Genomic DNA, 20,469 nt, shown 5'->3' with positions numbered 1-20,469 from the left:
GTAAAACAGCTGCAGCTCATTCAGAATGCTGCTGCTAGAATGTTAACCAGGACCAAGAGAACAGAGCACATCACTCCGGTTCTTAAATCTTTGCATTGGCTTCCAGTCAGTTACAGAATAGATTTCAAAGTGGTGCTTTTAATTAATAAATCTCTGAATGGTTTAGGACCCAAATACATTTCTGATATGTTTCCAAAATATAAACCGAGCAGGGCTCTTAGATCCATGAACACAGGTCAGCTAGTAGAACCCAGAGTCCAAACTAAACATGGAGAAGCTGTGTTTAGCACTTATGCTGTACACAACTGGAATTAACTACCAGAAGATCTTAGACGTGTCCCAAACATATAAATTTTTTAATCAAGGTTTAAAACAATTCTCTTTTCAGATGCCTATGACTGAGCACTTTAACATTAACCACATTGTTTAGCCTTATAGCTTCCTATGTTTTTATCCCACTTTTAATCTTTGTACAGTGGAGAGAACAAGTATTTGATACACTTCCGATTTTGCAGGTTTTCCCACTTACAAAGCATGTAGAAGTCTGTCATTTTTATCATAGGTACTCTTCAACTGTGAGTGACAGAATCAAAAAAATCCAGAATATCACATTTTCAGATTTTTAAGTGATTCATTTGCATTTTATTGCATGACATAAGTAGTTGATACATCAGAAAAGCAGAACTTAATATTTGGTACAGAAACCTTTGTTTGCAATTACAGAGATCATACGTTTCCTGTAGATCTTGACCAGGTTTGCACACACTAAAGCAGGGATTTTGGCCCACTCCTCCAAACAGACCTTCTCCAGATCCTTCAGGTTTCGGGGCTGTCGCTGGGCAATGTGAACTTTCAGCTCCCTCCAAAGATTTTCTACTGGGTTCAGGTCTGGAGACTGGCTAGGCCACTCCAGGACCTTGAGATGCTTCTTATGGAACCACTCCTTAGTTGCCCTGGCTGTGTGTTTCGAGTCGTTGTCATGCTGGAAGACCCAGCCACGACCCATCTTCAATGCTCTTACTGAGGGAAAGAGGTTGTTGGCCAAGATCTCACGATACATGGCCCCATCCATCCTCCCCTCAATATGGTGCAGTCGTCCTGTCCCCTTTGCAGAAAACCATCCCCAAAGAATTACGTTTCCACCTCCATAATTCATGTTTTGGACGGTGTTCTTGGGGTTGTACTCATCCTTCTTCTTCCTCCAAACACGGCGAGTGGAGTTTAGACCAAAAAGCTCTATTTTTGTCTTATCAGACCACATGACCTTCTCCCATTCCTCCTCTGGATCATCCAGATGGTCATTGGCAAACTTCAGATGGGCCTGGACATGCACTGGCTTGAGCAGGGGGACCTTGCGTGCGCTGTAGGATTTTATGACGGCGTAGTGTATTAATTGTTTCCTTTGAGACTGTGGTCCCAGCTCTCTTCAGGTCATTAACCAGGTCCTGCCATGTAGTTCCGGGCTGATGCCTCACCTTCCTCATGATCATTGATGCCCCATGAGGTGAGACCTTGCATGGATCCCCAGACCGAGGGAGATTGACCGTCATCTTGAACTTCTTCCATTTTCTAATAATTGCACCAACAGTTGTTGACTTCTCACCAAGCTGCTTGCCTATTGTCCTGTAGCCCATCCCAGCCTTTTGCAGGTCTACAATTTAATCCCTGATGTCCTTACACAGCTCTCTGGTCTTGGCCATTGTGGAGGGGTTGGAGTCTGTTTGATTGAGTGTGTGGACAGGTGTCTTTTATAAAGGTAACGAGTTCAAACAGGTGCAGTTAATACAGGTAATGAGTGGAGAACAGGAGGGCTTCTTAAAGAAAAACTAGCAGGTCTGTGATAGCTGGAATTATTACTGGTTGGTAGGTGATCAAATACTTATGTCATGCAATAAAATTCTAATTAATTATTTAAAAAAATCATCATTATACAGTGTGATTTTCTGGATTTTTGTTTTAGATTCCGTCTCTCACAGCTGAAGTGTACCTATGATACAGATCTCTACATGCTTTGTAAATAGGAAAACCTGCAAAATCGGCAGTGTATCAAATACTTGTTCTCCCCACTGTATGTTTTCTTATTGTATTTTTTTATTATTATGATGTTTTCATTTGCTTTGATGTTTTCATTTGAGTGTTTGTTTTTATGTTGTTGTACTTTCATATATGTTTCTTTGTAAAGCACATTGAATTGCTTCGATGTATGAATTGTGCTATATAAATAAACTTGCTTGCTATAGTTATTTACATGATTACAAAAATGGCATGGAGGTCTAAGCCAACACGATAAACAGACCTTATTTGAAGTGAATCTATAAATCTCCTATGGAAGAAATGAATAGTCTAAGAACCTGAAGAGACACTTTTACAGATTTGTCGCTAGATTTTATGGGGCTTATGACTCATACCATTTCAGTAAATGCCATTATGTGTTATTGTTAGTGGTCAAATCATTTTTATTTCTATTTAATTTCCAAGTGTGTAAAATTAGAACATTTATTTAGTTTTCTAGTCACACGCAATCACAGTGCAGCTGTAACACTCAAGCACCATGAAATTATGTTGTAGTTCAAGACTTATATAGACATCATTTGTAATATATTCAGTATTTTATTTTGAATTAAAACTTGAAATATCTTTGCGTAGAATTATTCAGACCCTTTGCCATGACACTTCTGAGTTGAGCTCAGAAGCCACCTGTTGAAAGCGTGAAACAACCCAAGTTCATGGGCATAAGATTGGGTGGAAGTTTCCAAACATAGGCCCGAACTGCACAGCCAAGACAATTCTTGCGTGGCTTTGGGACAAGTCTTGAGTGCCCCAGCCAAAGCCTGGACTTGAACTTGAGTAAATATCTGTGTCAAGATCGCGGTTCATTGATGCTCCCAATCCAATCTGAAGATCTGCAAGGGAGAAAGGGAGACCTCCCAAATCCAGGGATTCAAAACTGGTAGAGGCAATAACCAAGAAGACTCTTTGCTGTGATTGCTGCTAAAGGCACTTCTATAAATTACTGAATAAAGGGTCAGAATACTTTTGCACATCAGATATTTTAGGTTTTTATTCTTATAAATTGGCATGCGGTATTTTGTGTAGATGAATGGCAATTAAAACCTCAACAGACCACACATTTTGAATTTTGTTTTGAAAATCATAAGAGAGATATTTCCTGACCATCTTCTGATTTGCATGTGTTAATTGCATGAGAAAGTTGGTTCGACTTAATAAACTGTCTGGAAAAAAGTACAATCTGTGCTAAATACATTGCTGAATGACGTAAATGTTAATATCTTTTGCTCTTTCCTGATACGGACCCTTAGCTGTAATGTTATTTAATGTTATTGTAAGTAAAATGTAGATGTCATTTTACTTTTACAAAACTTTCTGTTTGTACAGTCTTACAGAAAATACTAGGTTATATGTTTTGGGAAATTCTGTTTGTGGAATTTATTCTCCAGGTGGAAGCTAGGTGAATTGCAGCAGAAACCATTCACATTCCAACCAACCTTGCCCAACCCAGAAAAGTAATGTTTGTTTGATTATTCAGTTTCTTGATTTATGGGAATTGACAAGAGAAAATTAATATCCACTGAATGTCTGTTATTAAACTAACTTGCACTTGCACCTCTAGTAAGTTTCAATTTCCTTTTGGTCAGCCAGTGTTCAAAAGCTGTAGAAAACATACAGGACTGTGCAGAAGTCTTTGGCACCTGAAAATCGAACTAAGGCAATTTATTTGGGAAGTGTTTTAATAATATATATATATATATATTTTATATGTAAATACATTAATATAATGTGTATATATATGTGTGTGTATATATATACAGTATCTCCCAGAAGTGAGTACACCCCTCACATCTTTTTAAATATTTGATTATATTTGTTCATGTGACAACACTGAAGAAATGACACTTTGCTACAATGTACAAGTAGTGAGTGTACAGCTTGTATAACAGTGTAAATTTGCTGTCCCCTCAAAATAACTCAACACACAGCCATTAATGTCTTAACCGCTGGCAACAAAAGTGAGCACACCCCGAAGTGAAAATGTCCAAACTGGGCCCAATTAGACATTTTCCCTCCCCAGTGTCATGTGACTTGTTAGCGTTACAAGGTCTCAGGTGTGAATGTGTGATACATTTGGTGTTATCGGTCTCACATTCCCTCATACTGGTCACTGGAAGTTGAACATGGCACCTCATGGAAAAGAACTCTCTGAGGATCTGAAAAAAAGAATTGTTGCTCTACATAAATATGGCCATGGCTATAAGAAGATTGCCAAGACCCTGAAACTAAGCTGCAGCACGGTTGCTAAGACCATACAGCGGTTTAACGGCCTGGCCATGATCGACCAAAGAAGTTGAGTGCACGTGCTCAGCATCATATCCAGAGGTTGTCTTTGGGAAATAGACTTATGAGTGCTGCCAGCATTGCTACAGATGTTGAAGGGGTGGGGGTCAGCCTGTCGGGTTCAGAACATACGCCGCACATGGCATTCAATTGAGTGGAAGATGACTCCAGTGGCAACCTATGAAGCTCTGGTGAACTCCATGCCCAAGAGGGTTAAGGCAGTGGTGGAAAATAATGGTGGCCGCACAAAATATGGACACTTCGGGGCCCAGTTTTGACATTTTCACTTAGGGGTGTACTCACTTTTGTTGCCAGCGGTTTAAACGTTAATGGCTGTGTGTTGTGTTATTTTGAGGGGACAGCAAATGTACACTGTTATACAAGCTGTACACTCACTACTTTAGATTGTAGCCAAGTGTAATTTCTTCAGTGAAAAGACATAATCAAATATTTACAAAAATGTGAGGGGTGTGCTCACTTCTGTGAGATACTGTATATATGTGTATGTATATGTATATACATATATATATATATATATATATATATATATATGTGTGTATGTGTGTATATATATATATATATTTATTTATTTTTAACCAATAAACACTTACTATCCAAATAACTGACTTTCGTTTGACGCTCTGATGCATAAGACCTTTGCACTGTACTGTATACTATACATACACTATAGTATATTCCAAATAAATTCTCCTGCGATTTAGATGGCATAATGACTCTTTACATTGTTAAGTGTTGGTTTTCTCACTGGAACAGACATTTGGCGAACAGTGTAGAAGTATTTGTCATCCCACCTTATGGTACCTCAACCTGAGACTCTCTTACATTTACATTACAATAGAATTAGCTAATCCTTTCATACGTTGCGTCGTCCACTGAACAGATGGATGAAACGGGGGGTGCAGCTTTTACATTTCACAGCAAAAGCCGTCGTGGCTGTGAATTTCTACCTCGCATTTGACTTGACATTTTAATTGCCATCTTAAGTTATATATACCTTGCGTTTAATTTAAATGTATATTCAAATTGAAGACAGCACAGAAGTTTCTTTTGAGTTTTTTGGACTGTGTTAAAAGACAGGGTTTTTGGGTTTTTTACTCACCAAAGTTACAGTGTAGTCAGAGAGGAAGTGTAATCACAGAATACTCTCATAGTGGTTCTGTTTTGGGAGGGGGGGGGGTGAAAATAACAGATTTTTATTTATACTGCATCTGTAGAACTATTCAAAATGCACTATTTTCAGCTTCATAAAGACGACCCACACAACTGGCCTTTAGTTGAAATACAAAGAAAACAAGAGTGAAAAAGGAAGGATGAAAGTTCATTAAAGGGTCTCCCTTTTCTTACTTCTCGCTGTCCTTCTATCCATCTCTATCTCCTATTCCCTCCTCTCTCCTTCTATCTATCTCTATCTCCTATTCTTTCCTCTCTCTTTCTCGCTCTCTGATTCCAATCTTGCTGGCATAGCTGACTGACAGCCTGTTTCTTGTGTGACGTGACAGTCCTATGAAATGCCCCCTGATAGGCTGTAGGGACGTAGATAAAGAAAGGAAGGATTGAGATAAGATTATCGATAGTTATTTAAGGAACACAAATAGCTTCTCATGCGTAGGGCACATGCTCTCGTAATAGAAAAACTCCAAACGCTAATCTTTTATCACAACCCGGCAGCCAAAGAAATTAGTTAAACAAATCGGACTTATACCAGCAGAACAATTGAATTATTCCACAGAGAGTTTTAATAAATGTTTGATATGCATTACATGGCCAACTTTGTAATTCAAATTCTTTTACGATTTAACAGTTGTGCTTTTTCCCATTAATTCTAGACACACAAAAGTTAGCATTTGCATTTCCTGGCGTTTATTAAATAAATATGAAAATTCGAACAAAATCATGAAATACAGTCTGCGCTGTTCGGGTATGGAAGATTAGCGCGTGCACGTGTAAAACACACGTCTTGACTAGTGGCGCGTGTATAATTCACACTCCTGCGTGGCATACAATGGATTTCAGTGGATGAAGTGTTTAAATGGAATTTGAAGAAACAAAGGGAAACACATCCAGACAGATGTGGCTGTCTCATTGCATTCTGTTCACCCTCAACTCTGTGTGTTTCTGCATTCTGAGGCCTGTAGCTTATTGTGTGAACAGAGAGGGCCCTCTCATCTCCTCTAATCTCTTCTCTCCTCTCACAACGTCTCCTCTCATCTCCTCTCATTTCTTCTACACTGTCTTCTCGTCTCACATTACTTCTGTTCTGTCCTCTCATCTCTCACTTCTTCTGCTCTCGCCTCACATCTCTCATCTCCTCTTAGCTTTTCCGATTACATCCCCCATCTCTCCTCTCTCTTCTCTCTCCTCTCTTTCTCCTCAATAATTTGCCCTATTTCTCCTTTCCTCTCTTCTCGCCTGTCTTGTTTCTATGTCTTTCCTATCTCATTGCGTCCTAATAGTGTAATTAATAGCCTATTGGAGTCTACACTGACTAATTGTTAATGACAATTTTAATGACTTGATGAAGTGTTAAGACTCAACCCAGTGTTATTGACTCAACCCAGTGTTATTGACTAAACCCAGTGTTATTGACTCAACCCAGTGTTAATGACTCGACCCAGTGTTATTGACTCAACCCAGTGTAAATGACTCGACCCAGTGTTATTTACTCAACCCAGTGTTAATGAGTCGACCCAGTGTTAATCAATCAACACTGTTAATGAGTCAAAGGGGAATGGAATGGAAAGGTATTCACTGAATTCAGCTATTTGAATTTTGGAACTGTCTTCCCATGTTATCATAAACTGATAGGACATTGTGTTGTTTTGTCAACTATTTGGATGGACAGACATTGACAGAGACATGACTCTCCACACTACTTCAAAGGCATAGAGAAGATTATGAAGCATGGTATCTGACTACAAATAAAGACTACAGGTCCTTTTCCTGTGAGCCTGTGTTAGCCAGGGTCTGTGTTCTGAGGAGGTCTTGTAGGCTTCAGTCACACTCACACAACCTTTTCTCACTGTTCTATGTAAAAATACATCAAATGAAAATGTATTATATATGGTGTTTAGGGGGGCGGGGCCTGTTGTTCACTAACAGGGTCTGGTTCAACCGCCGTCTCCAGCTTAAATGATACTTGACATTTTGTCAGTCTTCCTTTTGACTGGTAGGGGCGGAACAGATTCCTAAGGCTACCCTTCGATTGGCAGGGGCGGAACAGATTCCTATTACTACCAGGTTCTTATTGGCTAATGCTCTTCATCTGCTCCAAGACGTTCTGATGTGGACAAAGTAATTGTGTGTGTGTGTGTGTGAGTGTGTTTGTCTGTGTGTGTGTGTGTGTGCGTGTGTGTGTGCATGCTTTTTTATAGACACAATATGTTCTTATAAAACTATATTTTCATTCTGTAGGAGGAAAATAAGAGAATAGAACAAAAACTTAGATTTCTATTCCCAGAAATATATTTCTGTAATTCTTTACAGGTCTGTAATTCTTTTATTTTGAAAGCCTATTTCTTTAGGTGATATTTTTATTGATATTTATCAGCAAATTGTTTGTGTAAATCATGTATAGGCCCCTATAAAAGATGTGGCTTTTGGTCGTTTAAAGTTATGGCTTCATGGTACTGTAAAGTTATGGCTTCATGGTACTGTAAAGTTATGGCTTCATGGTACTGTAAAGTTATGGCTTCATGGTACTGTATAGCGTCTCTGTCGTTCCAATACCAAATTAACCATGGTTGCACTGTTGGTCTGCGCTGTTGGTCGTGAATGTGTGTGTGTGTGTGTGTGTGTTGTTCCAGTGTGACGCTGAATCGATGCGACACCTCAGGGATGGCACCGTGGCAGCCAGGGAGTCTCGTGCTCAGCTCGTTTTTCACGCCGGTCGTTTTCGTTCGAGGGGGATGGGGAGGGAGTGTGTGTGAAGTAACACCCGCTCATTAGGCATGCGCTGGAGCCCGGTTAATTCATCCCGGCCTGTCGCGAGCCTGTGTAGGACCCCCGGGTAAGGAATAAATCACAGACGGAACCAACCGGGCCGACTGGCGGGCCTGGCGCTCCCCGAATGAACGCCGCCTGATTTATCAACCAAATGACTCCGGTCCGTTCGACTCCAACACTTTACCGGGAAATCACCCACTAACCCCTGAGCCAACCCATTTATTGAAAAGCTCCGCTCCCCTCCTCACCTCAGCCTCTCCATACCCCCCTGGCCTTTTCCTTTATCAGTTTCTCTCCCTTTCTCCCTTGTTCCACCCCTCTGCTTCTCCCTATTTCTCTCCCATTCTTTCTCTCTTCTCCCCCCTGTTCTCTTACTTCCTCGCCATCGTTCAGCCAGCATCATTAAAATCTATCCCTTAGGCTCGCTGGTACTGTATCTATACACCAGGTCGCTAATGAAACAAAGAGACAACCAGAGAGAAAGCTGCTCCAATACATTATAAAACCTTGTTCCAGTACTGTGTGTGTGTGTGTGTGTGTGTGTGTGTGTGTGTGTGTGCATTTGAAGAGCTCACATGTCGTTAATTCGAGTGGTAGTTGAGTGTAGCTTTAATGTTGGCTGCTGTGTGTGTCTGGTGTATGGAGACAGAGGAGGAAGAAATCGCTGCGTTTTGAAAAAGCTAATGACAAAACCAGCTAATTTAACAACAGATGAGAGCCAGGAGGGAGAAGGGGGAGGGAGGGAGGGAGGGAGGGAGAGGGGGAGGGAGGGAGGGAGAGATTGAGTGTTGCAAATGAGGCTCTTGAAATTAGGTTGATAATTAATTGTGCAAATTTGTTTCTATTAAATAAAAATAACACGTATTGAAGAAGTCAATTAGCAATAATTAAGCTGATATCTTCATCAGAAAACAACAGTGTAATAGAAAACATGCTCTTTCTCTCCTCACTTAACCGCTCTTCCCCCTCAGTTTCCTTCGATCTCTCCCTCTTTCTCTCCTTCCTCTTTCACTCTCCCTCCCTGATTTCTACCCTCTCTGTTCTTCCTCCCTCCTCTGTCTCCTTCATTCTCTCCTCCTCAGCTGTCTCCTCATGGGGATGGTATACGGCGGAACACCTAGCTGCTAAATTAGCTACTTGATCCTGCGCTCATTGCCGCATACACATCCCCTATTAGCCAGCGTGTCCCGAGCCGCTCCGCACCCGCTGCGTCAAGACGTTTAATATTCCGGGCATGGAGGCCCAGCGTCTAGAGCGGCAGATTTATCAAATGGGAAAATGGATGTATGATGATCAGTTAAATTGAAAATCAGCGCGCGGGTGACAGGCCAACCTGACACCGCCGTAATTAGAAAGAAAAATGATGGCGTCCGACTGCATAATAGAGCAAAAACAATTTACCCTGCTGCCTGCTATGCCTCCGCTCTTTCTCTCTCCTTCTCTCTCTCTTTCTCCCTGGTCTTTTCCTCTCTCTCTCTCTTTCTCCCTCTCTCGCTACAGCACCAATAATGATCCCACGTTCAAATTGAAATTTTCTCCCGGCCGAAATTGAATTCTTAAAGGATGATTCACGCCATGGATAGAGGAAAGGGCCTACTGGCCGTCCATTCATATCCTTACTTTGGGGCGAGGGGGAGAGAGAGGGAGAGGGGAAATAAGGTGTCGGAAAGAGGGAATAGAAAGGGGGAGAGGGAGGGGGAGGGGAACGAGAGAAGAGGGAGAGGATAGAGAGATGGGAGAGGAGAAAGATGGAAGAGGAGAGAGAGATGGGAGAGGGGATGGACATAGAAGGAGGGTATAGAGTGAGGGGGTAGTGAGGTAAGGAGAGAAGGTGAAGAAAGAGAAACAGTAGTGAGAGAGATAGTGGGGTTAGAGATAAAGGGTAGTGAGAGAGATAGTGGGGTTAGAGATAAAGGGTAGTGAGAGAGATAGTGGGGTTAGAGATAAAGGGTAGTGAGAGAGATAGTGGGGTTAGAGATAAAGGGTAGTGAGAGAGATAGTGGGGTTAGAGATAAAGGGTAGTGAGAGCGATAGTGGGGTTAGAGATAAAGGGTAGTGAGAGAGATAGTGGGGTTAGAGATAAAGGGTAGTGAGAGAGATAGTGGGGTTAGAGATAAAGGGTAGAGAGAGAGATAGTGGGGTTAGAGATAAAGGGTAGTGAGAGAGATAGTGGGGTTAGAGATAAAGGGTAGTGAGAGAGATAGTGGGGTTAGAGATAAAGGGTAGTGAGAGAGATAGTGGGGTTAGAGATAAAGGGTAGTGAGAGAGATAGTGGGGTTAGAGATAAAGGTTAGTGAGAGATAGTGGGGTTAGAGATATGGGTAGTGAGAGAGATAGTGGGGTTAGAGATAAAGGGTAGTGAGAGAGATAGTGGGGTTAGAGATAAAGGGTAGAGAGAGAGATAGTGGGGTTAGAGATAAAGGGTAGTGAGAGAGATAGTGGGGTTAGAGATAAAGGGTAGTGAGAGAGATAGTGGGGTTAGAGATAAAGGGGAGGGTATACAGAGTAAGAGGGGTATTAAGAGTGAGACAGGGTATTAAGATTGAGGGGGGTATACAGAGTGATGGGGTATTAAGAGTGAGGGGGTATTAAGAGTGAGGGGGTATTAAGAGTGAGGGGGGTATACAAAGTGATGGGGTATTAAGAGTGAGACAAGGGTATTAAGAGTGAGACAAGGGTATTAAGAGTGAGGGGGTATTAAGAGTGAGGGGGTATTAAGAGTGAGGAGTGTAAGGGGTAGAGAGAGGGTAGAGAGGTGTAGAGGGCAGAAGAGAGAGGAGAGGGAGGGAGGGTGGAGCGGGCAGGAGAGGGAGGGAGGGAGGAGCGGGCAGGAGAGGGAGGGAGGGAGGAGCGGGCAGGAGAGGGAGGGAGGGAGGAGCGGGCAGGAGAGGGAGGGAGGGAGGAGCGGGCAGGAGAGGGAGGGAGGAGAGAAGCTGGTGTTTCCTTAGTAAATCAGTGAGTTGTACCTTTAGGACATAAACATGCAGTCTGCTACACTTTAACATTCACATAACATTACACTAACATTGAAATGACTTCAAATAAATTATACATCAGTGGGTTTTCTTGGCCTATCTGCCCTCTCCCTCCCCTCATCCCTCCCTCCCCTCATCCCTCCCTCCCCTCATCTCTCCTATCCCTCCCCTCATCTTTCCTCTCCCTCTCTCCATCTCTCCTCTCCCTCCCCTCATCTCTCCTCTCCCTCTCCCCTCATCTCTCCTCTCCCCTCATCCCTCCTCTCCCCTCATCTCTCCTCTTCCCTCATCTCTCCTCATCTCTCCTCTCCCCTCATCTCTCCTGTCCCTCTCTTCATCTCTCCTCTCCCTTCATCTCTCCTCTTCCTCTCTCCATCTGTCCTTTCTCTCACTTCCTGTCTTCATCTGTCTTTTCTCTCTTGTCTCTCTCTCATCTTCATCTTTGAGACAATCAAACGTAGCTACCATCTTGATTATATGACAATAGGAAGTATTTTACTCACAGCCTGTATCATCATCATCCCTCCTTGTCATTAAAAAAGGCATTTCCCAGACTCATATGCACACAGCAGCAGACAGAACCGGTAACTTGGCTGGGGGGTTTTGGGGGGTACCAGGGATTTGGGATATTTTTAATTAATCGCGTTTCCAGAAACGAAGCGATTATATTTTATGAACCGTTTTCCAAATAGAATATATACATTTCACAGTGAGCACATGGAAGGAACGATTAGGAGGATTGTTTCAGTGGAAAGGGACATTTCCCCAGGCCATGGAGGAGAATGGGGTCCTTATGAATTAAATAATAACCTTATTAGCTACTATTGATTCCTCTGTCTGAGAGTTTGACTAGGAGGAGGAAGCTGAATGAACTCTTCATAGTCTGTAGCCTATTAAGCCTCCTCTCTCTTCTTCCTCTTTTCTCTCTTCCTCTTTTCTCTCTCTCCTTCCTCTTCTCTCTCCTTCCTCCTCTTCCTCCTTCCTCTTCTCTCTCCTTCCTCTTCTCTCTCTCCTTCCTCTTCTCTCTCTCTCTTATTCCTCTTCTCTGTCTTCCTCTTTTCTCTCTCTCTTAATCCTCTTCTCTCTCTCCTTCCTCTTCGCTCTCTTCTTCCTCCTTTCTCTTTCTCTTCTTCGTCTTCTCTCTTCTTCCTCTGCTCTCAACTCTCTTCTTTCCTCTTTCTTTTTGTCTTTTTCCCTCCCTCTCAGTCTCTTTGTCTTTCTCTTTCCTTACCTCTGTCTTTTTCTCTTTCACTCTCTTTCTCTAATTATTTTTCCTATAAGCCAGGCGTCCAACAGACCAAATAGCAAAGCCCAATTTATGTAAATATTATTAGAGAGACTTGGGCAGGGCCCCTGTCTGTCTTGGTCTGTTTGTCTGTCTGTATGGCTGTCCTTGTGGATTCATTTCAATTTATTTGCAAATAAAGGCGCAAGCCTGACCGCAAGGGATCAGCAATGCTTAGCCTGCCAATAAACAGTGCTTCCTCAGTACACACACGCACACTTACACATCCACACACACAAACACTCCGCTGAACACACACCATCCCGGATTAATGGTTTTAATAATTGGGGTTTCACTTCCTGGGGAATTGGCGGTGTTTGCACGTGATGATAACCAGGATAGCTGGATAACCCGATATAACTCCCTTACAATGCCTCCCTCCCTCTCTTGGTGACTCTCTCTGTTTCTCTCTTTTCCCTATTTTCTCTCTCTCTCTCTGTCTCTCTCTCTCTCTGTACCCCCCTCCACCCTTTCTCCGTGACTCGCGTTCCCTCGGGGTACCCGCGAGGCCCCCATTAGAACAAATGGTGAAGGAGGGAGTAGGCCCTGCGCGGTCCGGGCGCGAGGCGCTGCTTTTGTAAGGAGGCGTTGCTCCGCGGCGCCGACGCCTGTCCTATTATGTGTGAGACACATGATCAATAGCGGGATAACGCCGCGACATCAATATAAGCGACAGAACAATGAGGGATATCATCGGACATCTATCTTAATATAGCCTCCTACAAGGGGCTGGCAGCCGGGCCGGGGAGGCAGGGGCGGGAAGGACGGGGAGGTGGAGTGGAGGGACGAGGAGGCGGAGGGAGCTCATGAAAATTCCGCCCCACGAATCCCCATCTCCCTCCTCATCTCCTGCCGTCCAATATGCGTACACACACACACGGTCTCTTTCTTTCTCTCTCTCTCTCTCTCTCTCTCTCTGCAGCTGCTGAGGCTATTATTTTCCAATTTCAATTTGACACCCCTGCCTTTCATGCTAATTCTATTATTGTAGGGAGTTTATGTGATTTCATATCACTAGAAATCGGTAATGTATAATAACCCTTTGGGCTAGAAAGAAAAAAAAATCAACCCAACCCGGAAACCCGCGGCAGCCGGTGGGAAAATAATTACTTTCATATCAAAACTCAGCAGGAAGCGCGAGGAGGCGCGAGGTCCTATAGCCCCGGGCCCATAACCTCATTTCAACGAAGGCCTTTCAAATGAATAAATTTGTTAAAGCAATAAACACAAACAGTCAGTTGGACTTTAGAGAGAGAAGGAAGATTTATCCGCTATAAAACCCACAACAACAACAACCAATGACTAGCCGCCACCAGCGGTCATTTTGCCATTAAGACCGGGCTGATAAATCCGCAAAACAGCCTAATAACCGCTAAAACACAGTCCCCCTGTCCTTGGTCAATAGTCCTCGAAGCAACAGTTATTTTCATTTAAACAATACCTTTATTTATCAAAACGTTTACATATATAAATATGTTTTATACTTTCTCTTTTTTTTTCTTTTTTTTTTTACAATGTTTGAGGATTTTTGCTGCTGTGTGTGAGATGTTTTGTCTCTTCTCCCTTTTTGACGGATTAAATCGCACACATCCCAAAAAAACTCAAGCATGTAATTTTGAAATAAACATAGAACTTCAATTTTTTAAAGTAGTAGCCTATGCCTACAGCGTGTAGCCCGTCTGAATCCATCAGACTATATATAAAAAATATAAGGGTGTTAGTTCGGTCTGATATGTTTTAAAAGGTGTCTTGTAGCTTTGGGAATGTTTAGATCTAGTCTGAATCTGAGCAGGGTTGGTAATATTAAGTCCGTCTCTGTTTATATAATTCTGCTGCCAAGTGTTAGTCCATGTCCACGTCCTCGCCATCTGTTCCTGGCTCCGCGCGCCCCGCGTGACACTCTGGGTCTCCGCCAGAACACTCAGAGGGCTCCGGCGACGCGCCTTCTCTCGTGGACTCGTTCTGACAACCGATAACGTCCGTCACTTGCGGTAAACCCGCTTCGTCACCCTCACAGCCCGTTGTGGACTGGTTTGAGCTAGTTCTTGTTAAAGTCGTTTGAAGGGAAATGGAGCTCAGGGGAGGTGGCACGGAATCCGAATCTTGACCGGTGTTGTTCTTGTGGTTACTCCCCCGCTGTTCTTCCACGCAGTTAACGACATGATTGTGGTTGTTGCTATAGTGTTTGTTTAGGCCCAAATGACCTGAATTGTGAGTTTTTAGAAAACCAGTCGACTCACTGCCACAGTTTTCACTTGTCACACATCTCTGTCCCGGGTTAGGCCCCTTGTCAGTGCTGTTGTCCTGACACGGCCCAGATTTCAGGGCAGTCTGAGGGACTATGAAGCCTAGTGGCTGATGGGTAATGGGGTACAACAGGAAGTGACCCTTGCCTATCAGCTGCCTCTGATTGGGCAGCGAGCTGTAGTCCAGCTGCGGCTTCCGGCGTGGGGTGGCATCGGAGAGAAGGCTCTCTACGCTAAAGGGGTTAAGTTTCTGGAGGCCCAAGACCCTGGAGCCGCCAAGCCCAGGACCATGCGTGCTGCCCGGGGACACTTGCTCCTGGACACCCGGTACCACTCCTATCCCCCCTGCGGTTCTTTGGTTGTGGTGGTCATGTTGCTGGTTCTGGAGGATACCTAAGCGGGGACGGGTTTGAGTTTGGTCACAGCTGGCTGGTTCGGTTTGGTGGTGGTGTTGGTTTCGTCCTCCTGGTTCGGAATGAACACTTCCATTACAGTTGGATAAAGGCTGCTGCTCGTTGTCTGTGATCTGGGACACCCCGCTGTCACTGTCTGAACCGCCGGGCGTGTGGAACAGGTCGCCGGACAGGAGCTTGTTCTGAGATTTCAGAAGCTTCCGTTCCTGTTTCCGTTTTTTCTTCTCCGCGCGCTCCAGCTCGCGCCTTGCGATCTCCTCTGGGTCCATGGGCTCTCCGCTGCACGTCGTGGGATGGGAGTTGTGTGCGGGCCGCCCGGGGCCTTTCTTCGTGTTCTCTTTTTTCCTCCATTTCGCACGCCGGTTTTGGAACCAAACCTACACACACACACCGAGCCAAAAATGGGGAAAGTGGATGTGTTACTTTTTCCCCTCTGCATCTTGATGGGGTGAAAGTAGCTTAGAATAATATATTTCTCTTTACTCCAAATTCTTGAAAATCCTAAAACAAAGCCAAATAACTTTTAACAAATAAATGGGTGAAATGGATAACATTCCGATGGAATACATTTAAAATGTGATATGTCAATCAAATATATTTAGGTGTTCAATTTCAAAAAGAGACTTAAATAAAAATATAGCCTGCCGGGACCAAATCATTATTAAATATCGATTGCTATTTCTGGCTAAATAAGGGCCGAGCAATAGGTTGCGTTTGTAGTATTTGTAAATCCAGCAGGATCAGAACTAATTACAGACTGATCTGTTTTGAGAAAACTGAGACCCCAAAGTAAATAAACCATAAGTTAAAGGCCATCTTAATGCTCTCTCTTCCCCTCCCCCTCCCTCCCTCTCTCTGTCTCACCTAATTGCGGTGTAAAACACTAAATCCCTAACACAAACATAAAATCACCCAGTCTACATCCAATACCAGACGTCAGTCACTATAGTCCTATGTTCTGCTGCGCGCGCGCGCACACACACACAGAAGCACAAGTCAAAACTTCTCTAATGCACAGATGTGCCGCATCTAATTGTCAATCGAGAGTCAGTCTGATAGCTAATTCTCCCAATTACGTTTAATTCTACCATGAATAATTCGGCCTCTCCTCAATTCATCCTGCCTCAGTCTCTCTCCCTCCTTTCCACTCTCTCGCTCCGCGAGCAGCTTTCCACCGCGGTCTGCCAGGAAGACACCGCCTGTGAGCCCACACCGCCCGGCCTCACAGCACACACACACACACAAACACACACACACACACGCACACAGCCCGCGTGTTTGTTGCTGATAACGCATGGGAGTTAGTGTTGAGATTGAGAAGTGGGCTGCGTGTATGTAGCATAATGACGCGTCCACGGCGACAGCATACATGACAATAGCCGTGTTTCTTATGAATTGGTAATGTCGGGGTATATCTCCGCGCGCAAGAACCTGCCCGATAAGGCGCTCTAAGCTGCTTGGGAGGAATAATAATCTGTGGTTTAAAAAAAGACGAAATCCCCAAACAAGATATACACACACACATAAACACACACACACACACACAGTCATGCTCGTTTCGTTGTACAACAGAACGACTAAACCAAAGACCAAAACACCAAGTCAACAGCACGGGTGTCTGTCTACATTCGATTAAGGTAGAGTGGAATTAGTCAACATAAAATGAACGACACGCCACTATTACTCACACTAAACATATCTGAGGTGGAAAATTCAGTTATTTACTTTTCTGCATTGCTGTTGTGGAGGTGTAGGCTACTTTCGAAGTGTTGGACAAAACGAAGAGTGTAACTAGTTAAATAAGAACTGTGTGTATTTTGTGCATCCTATATATTTAGCCTATAGGGAAACATTTGTATTTAGTATGATTTTTGTGTGTGATGTGTGTACATATTTAGTTTTAATTGTTTTATCATTGCTAGCCTACAGCTTATGTTCGGTCGGGACAGCCATGTCAATAATGCCCTGTCGTTATTGTATTAAAGGGATGTTGAAGCTTCACTTCATGCTCGCAGAGTCAATTGGAGTAAAAACTCTTCACAGCCGGAGAGGTTAAAGGTGCTGCTTTTACAACACTTCCGGAAACAGAATGCTCCCGGTAATCCAATAATTGAACAGCATGCTGGACAAACTGTGAGGTTTTGCCGAGAACTTATTTGACAGTAATTGTTCCTTCTTGTTTCTAATTTACAAAAGAAACATTGCTTTATTTAGTCATTGGAATATTTCCATATGGTTAAATTATGGAAAATGTTTTAAGGTATTAGCTAATATAGATTCTATGTGAAATCATAATATTTCAGGAATTAACTTCTTAATAAGAATAATTATAACAAAAACCACAACCATAATAAAAGCCTAACGTATGCCAATTTTTTTTTGCAATTAGGTCTTTAACACAAAAATAAAATACAATAATTGTGTTAATTTCAGTTGTCTTGAATTTATGCCCAAAAATGTAGCCTGGGCAAATGCACATTAGCAACAGCCAGAGTGTTTTTTTTTACTAACAGAATATGTATCTTCACAATTAATCTTTTAAAATACTAAAACAATCACCATAATTTAGATGTATTTACTTTATCTGGTCAGATTAAGAGATCTCACACGCAGCAGTCTTTTTGTTCAGTAAATAGACTTGTGTTTTTATGACCTCATAAATCAATACTAAATGTTAATGCATAATTCAATAGTCCTTTTGATTGGCCTATAATTGACAAATAGCTGTCTCACTAATATGTCACTTTGGGGATTACGGAACAATCTAAACACAAAAACATAAACACACAACTTTAGGCCTAGTTATAAAAGTTACATTTTGATGATAAAATAATTATATATATACATATATATATATATATATATATATATATTACTATTTAATCTATATGTATTTCTATATATATTTATAGACTCTAGCTTGTCCAATTGTTTGGTTTTTGTGCGTTTAATTCTCATATTCAATTAACAAAATCATCCACAACTTAGTATTTCATGAATTAAAAGAACACCACTCTTTCAGAAAATGTATTGAAATAATATATTTAAGTAAATGTATGTATTTCTGTTTGTTTACCTGGACACGGGACTCCACGAGGTCGAGGCGTAGCGCTAGAGCTTCGCGCATGAACACGTCGGGGTAGTGGCTCTCATTAAACGCTTTCTCCAGCTCCTCGAGTTGCCAACCGGTGAAATTGGTTCGCGTGCGCCTCCGTTTGCAACCGGGACTGTCCTTATCCGGGTCCCCCGAATCTAAATGACCACAGTCAGAGAGCGAAAGAGGGGTGGTGTCAACAAACGACATGTGGGATCGGTAAACAACAACAACAACTACAACAGCAAACATGTCTAAGCTACAGCTATGCACGGTAAGACCAACGGTTCAGCGTAAATTGCTCGTTACATGTTGAGTCGATTAGAGAGAATTGCTGAATGTGTGTTTTGTTTTCTACTGCTTGGCTTGCTGAAATATTATAGGGCATTGGTGTGTGTGTGTGTGTATGGTGTGTGTGTATGTGTGTGGCCTAACATTCGATTTCCAATTGAGCGAGTCAAGTTGTTTATAATACAGTTCAGAAAACTGCATTTATTCGATATTGCTTTATTACTTCTGAAAAAAACTAGATTTGTGTACATGCCATATTGTTAAAGAAAACCCCACCAATGACTTTAGCATTAGCAATACTGCTCTCGTGAAAGTGAAAGCATCAGCAGGTTTAGTTACTAAAACATAATTTTGAATCGATAGTGATATTTTGCCTTGAACGTTACATTTCGGAGTTCAATGTCATTTCTGTTCTGAAAACCGCAATAACAGAACGGTTTCGACAACAAGCCCAGACGTCAACTTTCCATGGAGCGATGAATCACACTACCGCGAATTTATATCAACCAGGATGGTATGATTGGTATTGGTCCTCGCTCTTCATCCATCCCTCTCTCCCTCCATTTACGTCTTCATCCTACCTGAGAGTTTATACTGGTTTTCTCCGTTAATTCCGCAGCCAGGCGAGAGTAGCGGCCCGGAACCATTTACCACCGAGGCAGAGCAGGATCCGTTCAGTAATCCGTCTATGGAGAATGGTACGGCGGCCGTGGAGTGCAGCTGGTGGCCAGCGAGCTCGTAGACGTGGTGGTGCCCAATGTGGTGGTAGGGGAAGCCAACCCCGACCATGCCGCCCAGGGAGCCTCCGAACTGGGCGTGGGGGTGCTCGAGTATCCGGCTGTCCATGCTACTGGCCCGGGCGGTGACGGGGCCGAAGTGAGGTGTCTGAGGGAGGGAGTGTAGGTGAACATGCAGAGTTGCGGGGAAGAGGAGAGGGGGATGAAAAGAGAGAGGCGGGAGGACAGCGAGACGGACACCAACGGAGCACAGGACAGCACGACTGTAGTTGTTGCTAGATAGAAACCGGCAGACCCAGACAAGGGTTTTTTACTCTTTTACTAGCAGACATCAAACCCTCCTCCTCTGCCGCCTCCTCCTCCTCTCTTCTCCTGCCCCCCTAATTAGGCCTTGCACGGCTCAGGGAGTTTGGGACCAATAAGAAACGCTAATCGGTTGGTGACGTCAGAGGCGCGGCTGTGGTTCGTGTGTGAGAGAGAAGTGGAGGAGGTGAGAAAGGGAGAGCTGCGGAGAGAGAGAGAAACGTTTTTTCCATATCGATTGCTAATTACACCTGACATCGGTCTCTACAAACAATATCAGCCCCTGTCAGAACACGGAGAGAAGTAGGGAGCGGAGAGACAGGGCGTGTGTGTGTGTGCGTGTGTGTGTGTGTGTGCGTGTGTGTGTTTGTCCGGGTGGGTGGGTGTTATGGGGGCAATTGATTGATAGGCTATCCAAATGATAAAACAGCCTGAACATGATGGTTTTGTTTGCATTATACACCTCAATCTGTTACATTTTGGTGGTCTCGTCTGAGTTCGGACTTAATGTAAATAATCCCTGTCAGCGAGGCCTTCTTATTGTGCGGCGGAAAATGGCTTCCTTTGCCTTTGGCGTCAGGTACACTTAATGACAACGACTTGGCAATTGATGCCTTATGAGTTGTGTCGTAACTGTTGTTTAATATTAAGATGACAAAAACATGTTTTGTTTGCCCTGCCCTGCTGGTGATGTGTGGATGTCTAAGTCACACGTTTTTGTGGATTCAAAGATATCTAGCTGTTATGTGGAATGCTGGACAATCTATTTAATACATTGTATAGGTTGATAAGAGCAAAGAATATTTAGA

The 20,469-nt window shown here is 43.1% G+C and overlaps 1 protein-coding gene across 1 annotated transcript; it reads right to left on the bottom strand.

Annotated features, from left to right (window-relative positions):
* Positions 1 to 14,060: 14,060 nt before the first annotated feature.
* LOC105030253 (homeobox protein unc-4 homolog) lies at positions 14,061 to 19,984 on the bottom strand. Its single transcript, XM_010903981.2, has 3 exons — positions 19,202 to 19,984; positions 18,312 to 18,487; positions 14,061 to 15,612 (listed from the first exon to the last, which is right to left on the bottom strand). The coding sequence occupies exons 1-3, from the start codon at positions 19,464 to 19,466 to the stop codon at positions 14,419 to 14,421; spliced, it is 1,635 nt and encodes a 544-aa protein (XP_010902283.1). The 5' UTR covers positions 19,467 to 19,984; the 3' UTR covers positions 14,061 to 14,418.
* Between the last annotated feature and the right edge of the window lie 485 nt (positions 19,985 to 20,469).

This window comes from Esox lucius, chromosome 9, assembly GCF_011004845.1.
Source record: "Esox lucius isolate fEsoLuc1 chromosome 9, fEsoLuc1.pri, whole genome shotgun sequence".
Lineage (NCBI taxonomy): Eukaryota > Metazoa > Chordata > Actinopteri > Esociformes > Esocidae > Esox > Esox lucius.
Note: the sequence above shows the minus strand (reverse complement) of the source record. Positions and strands in the feature narration are given on the sequence as shown.